The sequence below is a fragment of the Eretmochelys imbricata genome, chromosome 7 (genome assembly GCF_965152235.1).
Source record: "Eretmochelys imbricata isolate rEreImb1 chromosome 7, rEreImb1.hap1, whole genome shotgun sequence".
Classification (NCBI taxonomy): Eukaryota; Metazoa; Chordata; order Testudines; family Cheloniidae; genus Eretmochelys; species Eretmochelys imbricata.
The window spans coordinates 21,340,615-21,358,238 of NC_135578.1; the positions used below are offsets into that span (position 1 = coordinate 21,340,615).

The following is a 17,624-nucleotide window of genomic DNA, read 5'->3' on the forward strand; positions in this document are numbered from 1 at the left end:
GCACTGAGGGCTGCAGCCGGGCCAGCGGCGCCGTCGCAGCTTGCCCCAGCTGCGGCAGAGCAGAGACTTGGCCTGCGGCGGCGGCAGCAGCGCGGAGACCGGGCCGCCCTCGCCCCGGGCCTGTCGCTCACCGCCCGCCCCTCGGCAGGAGCGGGGCAGGCCTTCCCCAGCTGCTGCCGCTTGCTTTTCCGCTCTCCCGCCGCCCCGGTGCGGCGCTTCCGGCTGTAAAGCGCCCCTCGGGCGGCGGCAGAGCCCCGGCTCCAGCTCCCGCCGCGGCTCGGAGCCCGGCTCCAGATGTGGCGCCCTCGCCTCCTTCGTTTGCATATTGTCCAGATGCGCCGTGCCCCGCCCTTCCCCCTCTTCGCGCGGGGGGAGATCTAGAGAGGCCTGCCCTGCCGGGCGAGGACAAAGAGCTGGGTGAGTGCCGGGGACTGGGGGTCTCAGAGACTCCTGTAGCCTCCCCCAGCCGCTTGCTCCAGGGTACTGGAACTAGGGGTGAGGGTGCTGCCCTACCCCCTGGCTTGAAGTGGTTTCCATCAGAGGCAGGGTTTACAGCTTGGTTCAATGGCTCTCAGGAACCGCACTGTACAAATTGTTCCCGCAGCCTGGCTCCAGCTGTTTCCCACAGCTGTATTTCCTACCCCTTAGCTCCTCCCATGCTGTTTTCTGTGGGCTGTAATGCTTTGGTCCAGTGGTTCTCAACCCATTTACCATTGTGGGCCGCATCCAGTGCTACCTAGAGGGCCCTGAGGATGTCAAATGGGCCACAGCTGTGTGCTGATTGGGCCACAGGTTAAGAACCACTGCCTTGGTCTAATCTGATTTGATGGGTTCAGCGTGGGTGCTGGGGGTGTTGGTGGCCTATAATACACAGGGGATCAGACTAGAGTGGTCCCCAAACTGGGGGGGGGGGGGGAGGAACATCTGGGGGGTGTGGCGGAGCCTGGGCCAGCTCCTATGGGGGATGGGGAGGGGAGTGCTACCCAGTCCCCCTCTGCCCCCAGGTCTGCTCTGGCCCCCGCTCCTGGCCCCTGCTCCCGGCCTTAGCTCCAGCCCCCTCTCCTGGTCCCTGCTCCCAGCCAGAGCTCTGCTCCTGGCTGCAGCCTCCAGCCCCACTCCCAGCCACAGCCCCTGGACACAGCTCAGCCTCCAGCTCCTGGCCATGGCTCCACCCCTGGCCCGGAGGGGGCGGGGGGCAGAAGCACGGACACATTCCATTACTGGTAAGGGGGAGCATGAGAGGAAACGTTTGGACACCACTAGACTAGGTGGTCTGGTCTTCCAAGGCTTCTGGCCTTAAACTCTGTGACTCTCCAGATGTTTGCCAAGCTGAGAGGAGAGTTGAGTGCTACCTGAACTAGAGGAATTGAGGGTTAGGCTGCATCTGTCTGAGGCCTGCATCCCATGCGTTCAATCCACAGCTCTCTGAACTGCAAATCATGAAACATCAGCCAGCCAGTGACCAGGTACTGGGTCAGACCTTTAGGATTGGGAATCAGTTCTCCGTAGCCTTTATAATGAGCCTGCCAACATGGGGCCCAGTTAGTGCCAATTTTGACATGGGCACATGACCAAGGATCGGGCTGAGACCACTCTATTTCACAGAGCCATCAAATAAATGTCACATTGCACTATTATCTACCACTAATATGGCACCATGGTTAGGCATGGTAGATGTTTTGCAGACAGATATGATCTTGAGGTCCCCATATTTGTGTGTGTTAGGATAAATGTGAAAGAAGGGTATAATGGAGATCTGACACATGGTGAAGTAAATATCAGCTCATCAGCTAATGAGTGACTACTTGCTGTAATATACATTTGTACTGCATTGTTTCTCAGAGCTGGCGCTAGGTATAAGCTGACTAAACAATTGCTTAGGGCCCTGAGCAGGTCACGGGCCCCCATATTAATTATTAGTATATGTTGTGAGGGGGTAACCCCAAAATACTCCTGCTTAGGGCTCCCAATGGGCTAGCTCTGGCACTGCTGCCCCCTACTGGATAGAATATGTCAGTTTCCTATACCAGGTAAGGTCCTGAAACTACAAATTGCTGAGTCTGCTTCTGAGTCCCCCTCTCATAATCATTGGGAAACTCATGGAGTGTGGGAAGCAGGCACATCCATGGCCACAGGACTGGATTGCAATCTCCTTAGTGAGTGCCTGGCCTTTTACTGAGTGAGTGCTGGAATGCATGGCAGGAGGTGTGGCATGACCCCATGCCAGTGCAGAGAGATGGGATTACGGAGAGGGAACCAGTGGCCTGGAGTGAGAGGCTAAATGAAAGTCTAAAAGGACCAATACTTGGATCAACTAGTAATCTGTGCTACTGCTTGGAGGAGTAGGTAGCATTTTGCCCTAAAGCTGATGGGATGGAGGTAACCGTGTGGTTGAATACAAAGGGCACCTCTCTCTCTCAACAACAACAACAACAAAAAACACCTAATGGGATTCTCCCTTTTATCATCTCTCACTTTGGCCTGTTTCTTGTCTTGCATCTTTAGAAAGCCATTGATTTGAGAGGATCAAGATGAAAGAGGAGGAAGCTTGGCAGCGGAGGAAGGAAGGCAGGACGAAAAATGGAGAGCGATCCAGGCACAAAGCAAAGAGCAAGGGTAAACACAAGGACAGCAGACTTGGCAGCCAGGAAGCAGAGGATGTCCCTTTGGTCTCACTGCAGAAGCAGCCAGCTGAGGGGAAAGGGCCCATGGCAAAGCTGCAGGACGAATCAGCCATTGCAATTGGCCTGCAGGTGCTCCTGCCGTACCTGTTAGCAGGGCTTGGCATGGTCTTGGCTGGGATGGTTTTGGACTATGTTCAGGTAAGGGTAAAAAGCTCTTCTGTGTGTGGTGTCCTGTTACCAGGCTTCAGAGCTCTTGCCTTTTCTCCTTTCCTGGATATGCACAAGTGACAGGGTTACCGCAGGTTGGATGGATATGGGAGAGAAGAAGGTCTCCCTTTATTTTAGATGTTCATTTCCTTCCCCACCCCAAAATTCAATCCAGCATTATACAGCTACTTCTGCAGAGTGCTCTGGCTATCACTGGGTGAGGCCTGTCAGGTGCCTTGTCCTGCACTTCCCATGGAGACTGAAGGCATCACTATAGTGCTTCCAAGCCCCAGAGCTCCCTAGTGCTCTTCTTAGTGCCGAGTGCAACTTGCTGAGCACCCAGTTGCTCTCCATGTTTGTTTCTAAGGCCTTCTAATGAACAACTTGTCGCTTTCCAGCCTGTGTAATACGTTTTCTGTCATAGGCACTACTTAAAGTCTAAGTTCTGATTAGACTAAGAACTAATTTTAGGCAGTTTACATTTAGAGTTACAGTTCATGTCTGCAGTACAATCAAGAGGTCACAATGTGTTATTACTAATGGGTAATGCTTTTTCAGCTTTGCATTTGTATTTTTCCTCCCTGTGTATTTGACTAGCAAGCTTTCAGGTCAGCGTGCCCCTTTGTTATCTGATATGGTGACACTGAAAGCCCTGTGCTGGTATTGACAACTTTCACAGAGTTGGAGTTATTTCCCTTCAGCCCCTTGATTACTCTTGTGGTGTAAGGAGATCAACTAGGACCTACAGAAGCAAAGGGCATTGCCTCTTAAGACTGGCACAGTGTCCTTAATTCACCAATTGATACCAAATACCGCAGCACCCATTATCCACTCTTGTAAGAACCCTCCTAGAACAGAAGATGCTATATGTCAGTAGCTCAGCAGAGCGCCTCTGAATTTAGAATGTCCTTCCTGATCCTGTTTTTGTCTCCCCCTTAATGGAGTTTTAACATATAAAGGGTTTTTAATTTGGTTTTTAATTTTTAATCTCTGTTTTGATTTTTCCTTTTTTATTAGTAACTGATGATTAAGATAAATTACCTTTTATCTAATGTTCACACAACCACTTTACAAATCATATATACAGTGGCGGGTGAAGTGTTTCCTGAAAGGCGGCCACTTCTGGGGAAGTGTGTGCCAGTTGTTAAACAGATGCACGGCAACGTCACTCTGTAGTTTAGAACAGGAAGTGAAATGAATTCCTCTATCTGACAGAAATTACAAACAATTATATGTGAATAAGAATACATAGTACCCTTCCCTCTCATGCCGAGTTCCTTACCAGTCAGGGAAGAAATCAGCCCCGTGCAGGCTCACTTGTGGAAAGACAAGCACTCCATCTGCTAGCACTTGGGAGTCCTGATGAATGTGCACAGCCCAAGCGAATGTATGGCTCTTTCCATCCCCGCCATGGATGGACTCATTGCTGCTTGGACTCTTCCTCCCTTGTTTGCCTCCCCACCAGCCTAACTTATCCCAAGCCACCTGTTGCTGCGGCTTCTGCTGAATGAATAGGAGCTCAGCATTTCCCTCGTGGTCCTTTCTGGCCTCCTCCCCTATTCACTCAGGGTCTGCCTGCTCCCAGCCCACCTTGACGTAAGTGCTCCCTCCTCTCCTTTTTGTCGCTGCTCAGATAGAGGGAGGGAGATAAATAAATTAAAAAACAATATTGAAATAATTCGCCCCACACTGGCAGTGAACTAGCAGTATCAGTACTGTTCTTATTCCTAGACCCCACTGGTGCTTAACAGGCCTGCCCTCCAGTGATTTGAACATGGGGGGGCAGGAAGGTGGCCAGCCACACTGTTGGGGAGCATATTCTGCAGCAATGATAAGTCCCATCCAAACAAAATGTGTTTAAAATCTTGTTCTTTGGCATTTTGTGTCTCTTCCTCTGCTCCTCTTAGCGCTTCTGATTTTCTTTTTGAAAGTTATTCAAGAGGCCCCAGTCAGGGGTAAGAGCCCCACTGTGCTAGGCGTTGTCTAGGCATATAACCAGAAGTGGTTTCCTGCCCGAAAGAACTTAGTTTAAGCAAAATATTACCTTGTGGGATGGTTTGTGCTGGAAGGGGTGAGGCTCCGGATATATGACTCTCAATCAGAGGTTCCTTAAGTGTACAATAAAAAAAGCCAGTGTGCAAACATGGGCTGCTTGAGTTAAGTATGTTTTCTGCCTGTCTGTTTGCCAGTTGAATGCTTTTTATTGTGCTTACTTAGTTATGGAGCATGAGGGAGAGTGATAACCTCATTCACCCCAGCTTGCCAAAGCTTTAATATAGGACATACTAGCTATTATGTCCCTTTATGGCACTGGGTCTTTCAAACAATCTGATACTCTCTTTATACTGACAGGTTTCAGAGTAACAGCCGTGTTAGTCTGTATTTGCAAAAAGAAAAGGAGTACTTGTGGCACCTTAGAGACTAACGAATTCATTTGAGCATAAGCTTTCGTGAGCTACAGCTCACATGCATCCGATGAAGTGAACTGTAGCTCACAAAAGCTCATGCTCAAATAAATTGGTTAGTCTCTAAAGGTGCCACAAGTACTCCTTTTCTCCTTATACTAATGCTTTTGCCTATGAATGAGCAATTCACAACCTACAGTGACTCTTTAGGACTGTATATTGTTTATCTGCATACATGAATACAAACCCCTGGAATCCTGAGGTTGCTGACTAGAACCAGCTCTGCATTTGTTACTCACTTGACCTCGGACTTCTGCGTGGAACCAGAGCTTCATCTTATTACCTTGAAGTTCTTGGTGGGAAGAAGGAGACTGGGTCATAAAACCCATTTTGTAGGCATTGGAGAGAGCTTCTCTGTTTAGTCTCCCCTGTTCCTGTCCCTTTGAGCTCTCCTCCAGCAGGGAGGATTGAAACAACCTCCCCTCTTTGCTTCCTGACAGCCACCATGTGCTGCTGTTGATGGAGTGCCAAATCCCACGGGCTTTGAGGATACTGCCTCCCTGCATTGCTCCTGGTGCATTGTCTCTGGGAGCAGCAAAGGATTGAGTCAGGAATCTGGAGCCAGGGTTCTTGTTCTGTGGCCTCTAACACTTACCTGGAGATCCTTGTGCAGCCAAACCCTTTAGACTTGATAATTGTGTGTGTGTTTGTGTGAATTTAGGGCTGGGGAAGGTATCCATTCTCCCAGCCAGTGTGCTTAGCTCTGGGGACAAATGCTAGTTCAGAGTCCATGGTCCATGTGTCCTTAAATCTCCTTGCTGAAAATGCCCATTCAGAGGCCAGCTAGTGCCAAATATAGTGATGAGGGTTTTTCAGTGTTGATTTTGAATGCTAGGAACTGGACTGAGACAAGCAAACTCTTTGCACTGGCCATCAAACAGCCAGCAATTTCTATCACTACTGACTGGCTGAATTTAAACCAGAAACTGATCAGTGAAAGGCTCCCTATCCAATTTCCAATTCCTCAGGTCGTCCAAACCCCCTTTTATTACAAATAACTTATATATAACCTTTTGACTCCAAGACCCTAACATGCCATCCAAATTATTACAGAGAAGGCTAGGTATAAAGTGAAGATTAAAAAAAAACACTTTTTCAATTGAAACCAGATATTTAAATTAAATACAACTTTATTTAAAAAAACATTTAAAATTAATTTTGAAATTTAAATTTATAATCTATTAAAATCATTTAAATACAAAAAATTACATTCAGTAGTTGCTGCCAACTTTGAAAGAAAGTCAAACTGAATTGGTGGCAGCCACTAGCTAAGCACCTGGGAGCAGGTTATGTGTTAAAACAACTTTTGACTGGAGAGAGAATATTTCCTTCATTTCAGTTTATTCAACTAGTTCAGTTCAGTGACTAGGTCATTCAAAATTAAGATGCCAATTGGGAGTTGAAAAAGCAGGAAAGCTTGTTATTTTCTCTTACAGTTTACAAATAGAAACCAGGTGTGAGAGGATGAGATCTACTAGTTCTAAAATCTTGAAGGACACAGTGATCAGAAATAATTGGTTCAATTCACTAACTACAGATAATACTTACTTCATTTAATAAACAGGTTAGTTTTAAATGCAAAACATGTTTTGATAAACTTTTTGGTATCCTTTTTTTCTTGCATTTTCAGCACATTTATTTAATGAAAACAAGTAAAATGCAGTTTTTGTGTATTTTAATTGAATTTGCATTTCCATCCAAATGGGGCTTGACACAAATCACATTTAAAAAAAGTTAATCACCAGATAGTGAATAAGAAATGAATCATTTGCCATTTTCTAAAATAATAAAAAATATAAAAATGAAGAATCTGAATAATTGTATGTTAAGCTATGTAATAAATGTATATAGCTATAGTGTACCCTCCTGGTTAGTAGAAAGAAGAACCAAATTTAGAGTAAAGGCTATATTTAGTTGCAGATCAACATGGATTAATAGTTATCAACCAGTGAGAATCAACTTTTCTTCAGGAAAATAACTTAAAAGTTCAAATTCAAAACATGATTAAAATTGTTGATTTAAACCAAGGTTTCCTGTTTGCTGATTTAAATTCATCCATCCTGTCACAGAGGAGCCCTGACAAAACACCTTCCATCCCCAAGTTTAGATAAGTTTGGATCTGGATTTGAGCTTTACAGTTTAGGCCCATCTCTACAAAGAATGATACAAATTATACAAAACTAGCATAAATGGGCGCAACCACACTGAAGTCAACGGGCGTATGCCAGTGACTTTGGCCAAGTATCGTTAAGCAGGAAGCACTGAGGTGAAGCTACCTCTGGGGTGAAACGCAAGAGCTATTCAGCAGCATGCAGCAGTGCTGCACTAAGCTTTAGGACAGGAAGTGAAAGAGCATATAGTAGCTATTGGAAACTTGGAAACTTTTCCCTTTTTCCCCCCATGGTCTAGTGCAGGGGTCTCAAACTCAAACACAAATGACCACGAGGGCCACATGAGAATTAGTACATTGGCCCGAGGGTACATTAGTACATTGCACCTCGCCCCCCCCCGCCCCGGCCCTGCCCCAAGTTCAGCCCTTCTATGAGGCCCCGCCTCTTCCCATCCCTTCCCTGCCCCCATTCCCAGGAGGGGTTCAGGGTGCGGCAGGGGGCTCAGGGCAGGGGGTTGGGGTGCAGGAGGGGTGCGGGGCGCAGCCGGGGGTTTGGCTGCAGGAAGGGTTCAGGAGGCGGGCTACAGGCCGGCACACACCGGAGGCAGGGCAGGCTCCCTGCCTGCCTGCCTGCCCGCCCTGCCCCCACACTGCTCCAGGAAGCGGCCGGAACCTGGGGGAGGGGAGGGACAGGGGTCTGTGTGTTGCCCTGGCCGCGCCTCCAGGCACCACCCCCACAGCTCCCATTGGCCAGGAATGGGGGATCGGGCCAATAGGAGCTTTGGGGGAGGTACCTGGAGGAGTGGCCAGGGCAACACACAGACCCCTTGGCCCCCCACCCTTCCCCAGGTCCCGGCCGCTTCCCAGAGTGGCGCGGGGGCAGGGTGGGCAGGCAGGCAGGGAGCCTGCCCTGCCTCTGGTGCGCGCCGGGCCGGAGCCGCTCTTGGTAAACGCAGGGGGACCGCAGGGAGCTGTCGGGCCGCAGGAAATAGCCCCGCGGGCTGCGTGTTTGAGACCCCTGGTCTAGTGAGATTATAGAGCTACCTTAAATAAGCTCTTGCTGTGACTTTTATCTTGGTCTTTTGTGAGCTAGCTGAAAGTTGATGTGATGACAGCAGATAAGGGTATTCGTCTTTGAAGCTCATTGGTTGGTTCTGTGGAATTTTTTTAAGTCAATCATTTAGAGATACAGGCGACATAAGCTGATTATTCCTTCCTGAGCTCGTACACCACAGACAAGACTGGAGAGGGGGAGCAAAACGGAGGTCAGGCGGGGCAAACGTTCTCACAGCCAGTACAGCTTTGCTGCCTTCCCTGATGGGAGCTGGGTCATAGCCGTGGTTGTAACAGGCGTGGACTCCTGCTCTCAGAGACTTTGAGGGAAACCAAATGAAAACCTGGATATTAATTGCCCCACCCCTTGGCCTTGGAACGGTGAGAAAAGTTCAGTGCCCCACATGCTGGGGTTACTTCAGCACCAGCTTATATATTAAACCATTGTATCAAAGGCAAGTCATGCTCTGTGAAGAAATGTAACCTCAGGAGAAAGGACACCTGTGCCTTTGAGAACACTGAGGGATTCCTGCGTGGCCTGTCACTCTTTGCACAGGGACTCTTATGCCATAGCCTGAGGAGCAGGTCTTTCTGGTTTTCACTGAGCTGGGGGAAGCTGGAGCAGGGGTGGGATCATCAGTATTTATCCACAAACATCTCAGCAATCTTTCTTTCTTCTCTTTTAAATTCTTCTGGAGGTAACATGGAGAAAGAGCTTCCATGAGGCTCCTCTCAGTCTGAGCTCAACCAAGTCAAGCTGATTTTGGAAGATAAGCTTGCTGTGGCTCTCTGGAAGGGAGGAGGAGAAGAGGAAACAAAGGACTGTGGCTTCACTGCTAGGTTGGGGAGAAGTGTCTTCAAACTGTGGAGCAAGCAGCTGGGAGTGTGGTGTGTGTGATTTCCTGGCTTTTTTTCGTGCTTTGCTTGTTGAATATGGGTTAATGGCATTTGACCATGGTGGTCACCCAGCTACAACTGGAGCTGTGCTTCCATGGGAAGAAACTGAGAGGTTTCACCTGCAAGCTGACCAGGTCGGCGAATGGATTTCTCCCAGAGACGTCCTTCTCCATTGCCTTCCAGATCTTTGTGCCATTCCTCTTGGCTGGTTTGGGCATGGTGGCTGCTGGCTTGTTGATGGATGTTGTTCAAGTACGTATGTGTGATTAAGCAGCTTAGTAGCAAGGGGCTGGTTTGCCTTGGTGACCTTGCATATGCATTTGTAATTCGTGTGTCTAATAAGCATGATTGCCATCGGGTCCTGCCCAGGCTAAAGAGCATCCTCTTTGTGTCAATATGTAGGAAGGGCTCTTCCTAAATCAGGGTGTTTGGCTTTGTATTTAGGGATGGGCGGCTGGACAGACAGTACCCTAGGTACAGGCAGTACCCTAGGTACAGTAGAGGAACGGTTCCTCCCATTCTGTGCCCAGCCACGCATTTTGGGGCAACTTGTATAAAGCTGCACCAGGCCACAGTACTGGGATCAAACAGATGCTATAGCATATTCATCTGTTGTACCATATTCATTCTATCCCCCACAGGTCACCAGTGAGAAAGTTCCAGGTCAGAGCTGTGGTTAACATGTTCACATTTTGAAGCAAGTTTATCATTTCAGTTCTTGGATACTAGAGGTTATTTTCATTGATTATTCTTTAATCTTGAAGGCACTCAGCTATCCTGGTGATAGGCACAGAATAAGAAAATAAGACTAGAATCTAAACATTTCTGGGCCAGATTCTGATCCCATTTACTTGGCTATAAATTCAGCATAACTCCCTTTGACTTCAGTAGAGTTATGCTGGATTTACACTACTGTGCCCGAGATCAGAATCTGGCCCATCTAGCTTTCCTTTGTACTGGTGGCGCAAATAGAAACTCAAAATTTGATCTTGTTTGGGTACCTTATGTGGGTGGATTTGCAAATCAGAATGTTGGCACAGCTTCTGCTGCTTTCAGACTGTTATGTACGGTGTTCAAAAGCAAGCTGGAGTTCATAGGATTCTCTGGCACTTGTACCCCAGCAGGAGCCATGTACAGGCACTGCTTTATATTTGGGGGGGGGAGTCTTGCTCTGTCACTTGACCAAGGAAAATAATGGTGCAAAGAATGAATTGATTCAAGGGAATATGATGTGAGGAGCAATAAAGAAAGAATGGCTAACTGAAGTAGTGTATCCTGATGCTGAACTATGCCTAACAACCCACCTGTGCTCTGCTCCAAGGCACACACCTACCTTTTAGCCTTACAGGAGCTCCTCTCCTTAACCATCTCCCCTGTGCTATATAATAATACTTAGCACTTACTTATCTGCAGCCTTATATTTCACAGCAGGATACAGACATTAAAATACTAATCCTCACCAAGTCCTTGTCAAGTAGGTAAATCTTAGGCTTCGTCTACACTAGAAAATTAAGTTGGTTTAACTATGTTGGTCAGGGGTGTGAAAAATCCACACCCCTGAGCGATCCATTTAAGCCGACCTAAGTCCCTCTGTAAGCACTAAGGAAAATTCTTCTGTCGACCTACCTACCACCGCTCAAGAAGGTGGATTACGTACGCTGACAGGATGGCTTCTTTTGGCGTAGGTAGTGTCTACACAGAAGTGCTATAGCAGCTCAGCTGCAGCATTTTAAGTGTAAACGTTCCCTTAACGTAAAGTGTTAAAATCCTTTGGAGTTGTTGGAAAGCGGGATCCTGTTCAAGAATATTGCTGTACCTTTGTATCTGTCTAGGTAGAAAATATATAACACACACTTGACACACACATTCCAACATACTGCACACGTGATATAAATACCAGACTCTGTACCTAATATATACTTAATTTATTTACACATTAGGGTCTTGGAAACTTGTACAGGATGGTCCATGCATTAAGCAAAATAACAGGGAAAAGTTTCTAAGTTAATAGGAAGAGAAACCATTGGACAGTGGAATTGACTCCCAGAGGAGGTGTAAGCATCATTGCTGCTACGAATCAAAAATAGCTTAGAGGAGATGTTTCTGCAATAGATTGCAGTGTTGCCGACCCCAAGCATTCAGAAATCATGAGTCAGACCCAAAAACATCATGAGATGACTTAATAATCATGAGATTTCAAAAAATAATATATTTGGGGCGCTTTTTATTTGTGTTCTGGTCTTTGAGCCAGTAAGATTCATGTTTTCTAACTTTTCTCCACAACAATGAGGACTAGAAATTTACATCCTTTTAAAACAGGCTGAGATTTTGATGTATTCATGTGACCCCAAGAGCTGTGGAATTAAGGAAAATACCACAAGACTTGACATGAAATTGTGAGAATTGGTAACATTGAGATTCACCGACCCCAGAGGCCCTTTCTAGCTCTCGTAACTGACTCTGTGCCCCGCCCTTTAGCAGGAGCTGGTCTGACACTGAAAAATCTGTTTTAAAGGATTTCCAGTTACTGCAACAAAGTGCTTTCCAGCATCCCCTTATTTACCCTTGTTAGAGAGATGTGAACACACAGAAACAAGTACCACCTTGATAATGGAAGTGAATGCTGTGTAGTGAGTGTACATGAGTTTACTTACACTGCTCTTGTTTTGCCAAACAGCAGCAGAGTGGCACTGTGCTGGAAGCTGGGACTGGCTATATATAATTTTCAGGGCCCTACCTTGCTGTAAAGGGGCATGTAGAGGCATGTGCCTCCTTCTCTGGTCCTACTGCCAAAAGATTGAGAGGTGAGTTGCCACTCCACTCCATGGATTATAAGTCTGCATGGAACTCCCAAAAGCACAGGGCCACAAGCAGTTGCTTAACATTGCAACACTCAGGGTATGTCCACAGCAAGTGGTGGCTCATGGCAGCAAGTCTCAGAGCCTCATCTAATGCTATTGGGCTAAAAACAGCTGTGTAGACATTGCGGCTGAGACTGGAGTTCAGGCTCTGAAGTCTACCCCCTCCCTTGGCATCTGAGCCCGTGCCTGACCATGTACGCCGCTACTTTGAGTGCCATAGCATGAGCCCAAGTCTGTAGACCCGAACTCTGAGACTCGATGTTACGGGCCGCTACTTGCTATGTAGACGTACCCAGAGAGTCTTGCCACTGATTTCAGTGGAGTCAGGATTTCACTACCAATATTTTGCAAGCTGTGAATGAGTGAGGGGAAGAAGGAAGGCAGGTGGAAAGTAAATGCCTCCGTATTGTGGCTGCAAGCACTTTCCCATTTACATGGCTTCCTACAGAAGGCATGGAGGTGGGAAGTGCACCAAGCTATGCTCTCTATTTTTGGCTGCTCTTCGAGATAACTCCTTTATTCCAATTTGCAAGCTTAGCCAGGGAGAGAGGCCACACTGTTTCTTCTGAGCATCAGCTGATCCATGGCGATAACAAGCTGGGGAGAGGAAGTGGCTAGATGCATTCCTGTGGGCCTTTTGAGACTCTAGAAAAGCAGATACAGTCAAATGAACAGCTCCCAAATCAGAGGCTAATGCAGCAGCAAAAAAATACAGTAAATCAACTTCTTTTTTTAACTGCATCCCATTTGCTTTACCAAGTTACCAGCTAAATAATAGCAGAGGGACAGAGGAATTAAAAAGTGTAGGCAAGGGAGAAATGAACTATACAGTCAATTTCAAATTCGAGCTGAGAAGAGTCAATGAAACCTGTTCTGTACTCTGTCACCCCATTGTAAATTTCCTGGAATTGTGCACCCGCCTATTTCAGGGCTGAAGTTGGCACAGTGATAGGTTCCAAATGCTAAATGATAGCACAATCTGAGATATATGCAAATTAATCTATTTGTACTTTAATTTAAACAGATAGAATTTCTATTGAGGCCCAAATCTTCAGCTGGGCTTGACACAACTAGAGGGGCTGGGAAGGTGGTTGTAAATCAGCTTTATGCATCCCCAGTGAGTAGCCTCAAGGCTACTCTAGGATGCCCTGACTGGTAGCAGCCCCTCAGAGTCTGTTCCTCCCTCTGGGGCTAACCAGAATGGCTCAGTGCTCTAGTCATGGCCATGATTTGCTCCCTGCGCTGGGGGCGGAGTATGGCTTAGAACTGCTCTGGCTAGACACTTCCACCTACCCCACAGGAATTTGCAGCCAACATGTTGAACCGACTTCCAGACTGCTTTGCACTGCTAGAAAGGCACCAGCCTTGCAGACTACAGGTTGGTATCCGGCCCACTGTGTTACATTAATGTGAGGAATCAGATTTGATCCAGGAGGATTACATTTCAATATGAACATTCAGGAATAAAGCTTCTCTTTCATCCTCAGTGAGACACTGTCCACATTATAGCCGTATGCATGAAGTATTCTTCACCGTTGGTTGCTAGCAGCACATGAGATTGTTAGCACTGACAGGGATTTTTATAAAATTATTTGCTTTATGCAATGTATTATGTTTAACTTTTTCTGCTTGGATTAGTTTGGACAGTGAAATGAGGGAGGTCAGTTTTATTTTGGGTTTCTCGTGAGTTTCGCTTCCTAGTTTTGTGACATTAACACAGTGTAGGCTTGCGATACTGCAGGGGGATGTTCACGTTTCTCCTAAACCTGTTTTCACTTCACTTGGTGTTGGAGGAATCATGAAAATGTTACTATTCTTAGACTCAGTCCTGAAGTCTTTATTCAGGCATCTCCCCTGCTCCCTCCCAAACACACACACACACACACTTGGGCTGCAGTCCTGACCTGCTGCACCCATCTGTTGCTCCAGACCGACTGCCCAATCCTGCTCTGCTAATGCAGCTCAGGAGTGAGCTGCCGCGACACCCAGTATTCCAGCCCTGAGCTTCTCCGACAGCACAGGCCAGCTCACTTCAGTTTTGCTCTGACCCCAGTGCAGATGTGAAAGGCCCCCGCCCTGCTTTTGGTCCTGTACGCCTATGAAATGCCACAGAATCTAGCTGGAGTATTCCACCTGGGAAGCTGTCGTCTCTGAGGACTGTTCCTCTATATCACTGGTTTTCAATATTTTTTTCATTTGCGGATCCCTAAAAAATTTCAAGTGGAGGTGCAGACCCCTTTGGAAATCTTAGACATAGTCTGTGGATGCCCAGGGGTCTGCAGACCACAGGTTGAAAATCACTGTTCTGTGTTAACTGGTTTCAATCTTTGTGTTTCATTCAGTTCAGATTGTAAACTCTTTTTGTTCAGTTTATACAGCAGTTTGCACAAGGGGGGCTAGTCCAGTATGGGGCTCCAGGCACTATTGCAGTACAAATTATAATAATTAATACTGCCTTTGGATTCCTGGCATGTTACTAATGAGACTCTCTAATGGGGGGAAAATGAAGTGATCTGAATATTGTGGGTTTTTTGACTTTTTTTTTTCATTTTTAATTAATTGTCCATGGACCCACAAAGTAATTCATATAAAAGATACAATATGTAAAGCGAAGCATTGCGAATCATACAAGGCACTCCATTAACTTAGCCTACTTTGGCTTGAAGCCTGCAGGATCCATACAGGAATCTGAAGAATACAATAGAAACTCAAAAACATATTCGCAAAAAGAAAAGGAGTACTTGTGGCATCTTGGAGACTAACAAATTTATTTGAGCATAAGCTTTCGTGAGCTACAGCTCACTTCATCGGATGCATATTGGTATGACAAACCATGATCCTTAAAGTTGGCCTGCAAAAGAAATTAAACACTTGTGTTTCTGTCCTTTTTTGGCTTCTTTTTATGTATAAAACCTGCAAGGTTGGGGGAGGTGGGGTGGCAGGAGGTAAAGTTATGCCTGTTCTTTACAGGAAGAAGATCAAGTCTGGTCTTTCCTGTTTTTTCTGGAAGACTCACTGGAAGGATCAAATGTGTACTGGAGGGAAGCTTTCTTACCCCTTAATTAAAGAGGGGTGTTTGAATCTTTAACAAATATCTCTTTTCTTTTTTTCCACCCCAAATGTATTTCAGGTGTTTGAGTTAGGTGTTGACAAAATCAAACAAAAGTTAAAGACTTTCAGGTAGTATGACTAGTACGCCTTCCCCACTCATGTTAGCTCTTAACATCCCGTAGCTTATTTTTCCAGGTCATCACTACAGGAGGCTCAGAAGAGATGTTTTGCCCACCACCTTCCTCACTTGTAGTGGGTGTTTATTAAATTAGGTCTATTTGTGGCCTGATTTTCAAAGGTGCTGACTGCCTGCAGATCCCAGTGTCTTCAGCTGGATTAAAGTCTGCTGAGATGCCAGGCCACTGACCTCTGGACAATGGTGTCAGTGGGAGATCCATCCGGGGCTGAATTTGATCCTTGTATTCCTAACTGGCTCCATTGGGCAACAATGAAACTGGAAGCGACATTAGGAGGAACTTTGATAGTCCACCTCAGTTTGTCCCAGAATCAGATTTCCCACAGTAATTGCAAGGGGTCTTGTTGCAGCACTTGGATCAGTTTCAGAATAGCTCTGCAGACTTCAGAACCTTCTGATAAGCTTGTCTGGTGTGTCACTCCTCTCCAAGAGGATCTCCTCTGGCTGCAGCATGACTATCTGTTAACCTCCTGAACATACAGTAGTTCAGTGCATGGCCAGACATTATCTTTAAAGGTATATTCAAATAAGTTGCACATTATTTCTGCATTAGTCACTGAAGCCACAGTAGAATCTCAGAGTTATGAACACCTTGGAAATGGGGGTTGTTCGTAACTCTGAACAAAACATTCTGGTTGTTCTTTTAAAAGTTTACAACTGAATATTGACTTAATACAGCTTTGAAACTTTACTATGCAGAAGAAAAATACTGCTTTCCCTTTATTTTTTTAGTACTTTATATTTAACAGAGTACTGTATCTGCTTCTTCTTTTCTTTTCTTTTTTTGTCTCTGCTACTACCTGATTGCATACTTTTGGTTACAAATGAGGTGTGTGGTTGACTGGTTTGTTCGAAATTCTGGTGTTAGTAACTCTGAGGGTCTACTGTACTTGAGATTTCAGATCGTATAGAATGTCACAGTTTGAAACATCAGCTTCATGTAACTCAACTCCAAGGCAATCATCGGAATATGGGGATTGCCATACTGGTTTAGACCTGCAGTCCATCCAGTTCAGTATCCAGAAACACAGAGTGGGAAGATGCTTCCAGGAAGGTCTCATCCTAATTCCTAATAGATAGAGATTGTCTTAAGCCCTAAAGCACAAGTATTTTTTATACCCTGTTCAAAATCTCTTTGTCTTGACTGTTGTGACTCTGGATAATAATAGTCATTAATAATATCTCTTATTTGTGTAGTACCTATCTGCCCAAGAGATCAGAGAACACTTTGTAAACTCAAAAATTGTTTCACGCACCATCAGATTACAGCTGCCTCTGAGGTGGAGCACACCAGTTGTTCACAGTGCATGCCTTATGTTTTAGGACAGGAAATGAGCCAGGGAAGGAGAACACATATCTAGGCAAAATGGCATTAGATGAGGTTGACGTTCTTCATGTTGCCTTCCTTTTTAGCACTGGGATGTGTTTCGGACAATTACAGAAGTTTTTATCCTGGTTCCTGCCCTGGTTGGCTTGAAGGGTAACCTTGAAATGACCCTGGCGTCCAGACTCTCTACTGCTGTAAGTGTAAAAGCTTTGGGGGGAGTGCGGGGTTTGAACAGAAAGGAATCCTTTGACCAACAGGTCCTACTTTCGCACATGCGCGCACGTGTGTGTGTGTGACCGAGAGAGAGAAACAAAGACCCCATCCTCTTCTGTGTGTGTGTGTGTGTGTGTGTGTGTGAATCAGAGACCCCTTCCCTGCTAAGCTGAAACAAGGTGTTTCAGGCGGGGGGAGTGTTAAAAAAGGTTCATCCCGATTCTGCAGCTGGTCGCCTCTTAAAGGATGATTCATCGATATGTGTCCAGTTGCCGGTGGTGGAGGGTGTTGCAAAAATTGAGAGAGACCAAAGAGAACATTGGTTGTACGCACAGTGGCTACCAGTGCTGAGCTGTGGGCTGCACTACTGAGATGTCTCCCCTTATGGCCACTGACCGTTATGGGTACTGACACTTTCCTTCCCATCCCTGGCAGTGAGCTGTCCCAGCAGACCAGCATGTGGATGTCCCTAAGTCCCCACAAGACTTCTTGGGACCGTTAGTAGCTTCGGCAACTCATGGCATGATCTAGCCCCTCTGGCAGCAGCATGATCTGTCCTTTAGGAGTCCTTTTGTTGGTTTGTGGGATGCCCCTACTGCAGGTCTGCTCCTGAGACAGGC

General features: G+C 46.3%; 1 protein-coding gene across 3 annotated transcripts in view; it reads left to right on the forward strand.

Annotated features, from left to right (window-relative positions):
• The first annotated feature begins 272 nt into the window (after positions 1-272).
• The window catches only part of SLC41A3 (solute carrier family 41 member 3), a 35,890-nt gene continuing 18,538 nt past the window's right edge, over positions 273-17,624 (forward strand). Inside the window, exons 1-3 of one of the 3 annotated variants that reach the window (XM_077821352.1) lie at positions 273-417; positions 2,506-2,822; positions 16,878-16,985. In XM_077821352.1, coding sequence (XP_077677478.1) covers positions 2,532-2,822; positions 16,878-16,985 — 399 coding nt within the window. In that variant the 5' untranslated portion in view covers positions 273-417; positions 2,506-2,531. Of the gene's footprint in view, positions 418-2,505; positions 2,823-8,648; positions 8,841-9,413; positions 9,609-16,877; positions 16,986-17,624 lie in introns of those variants that run through there. The other 2 variants (XM_077821354.1, XM_077821353.1) reach the window with 2 other exon arrangements.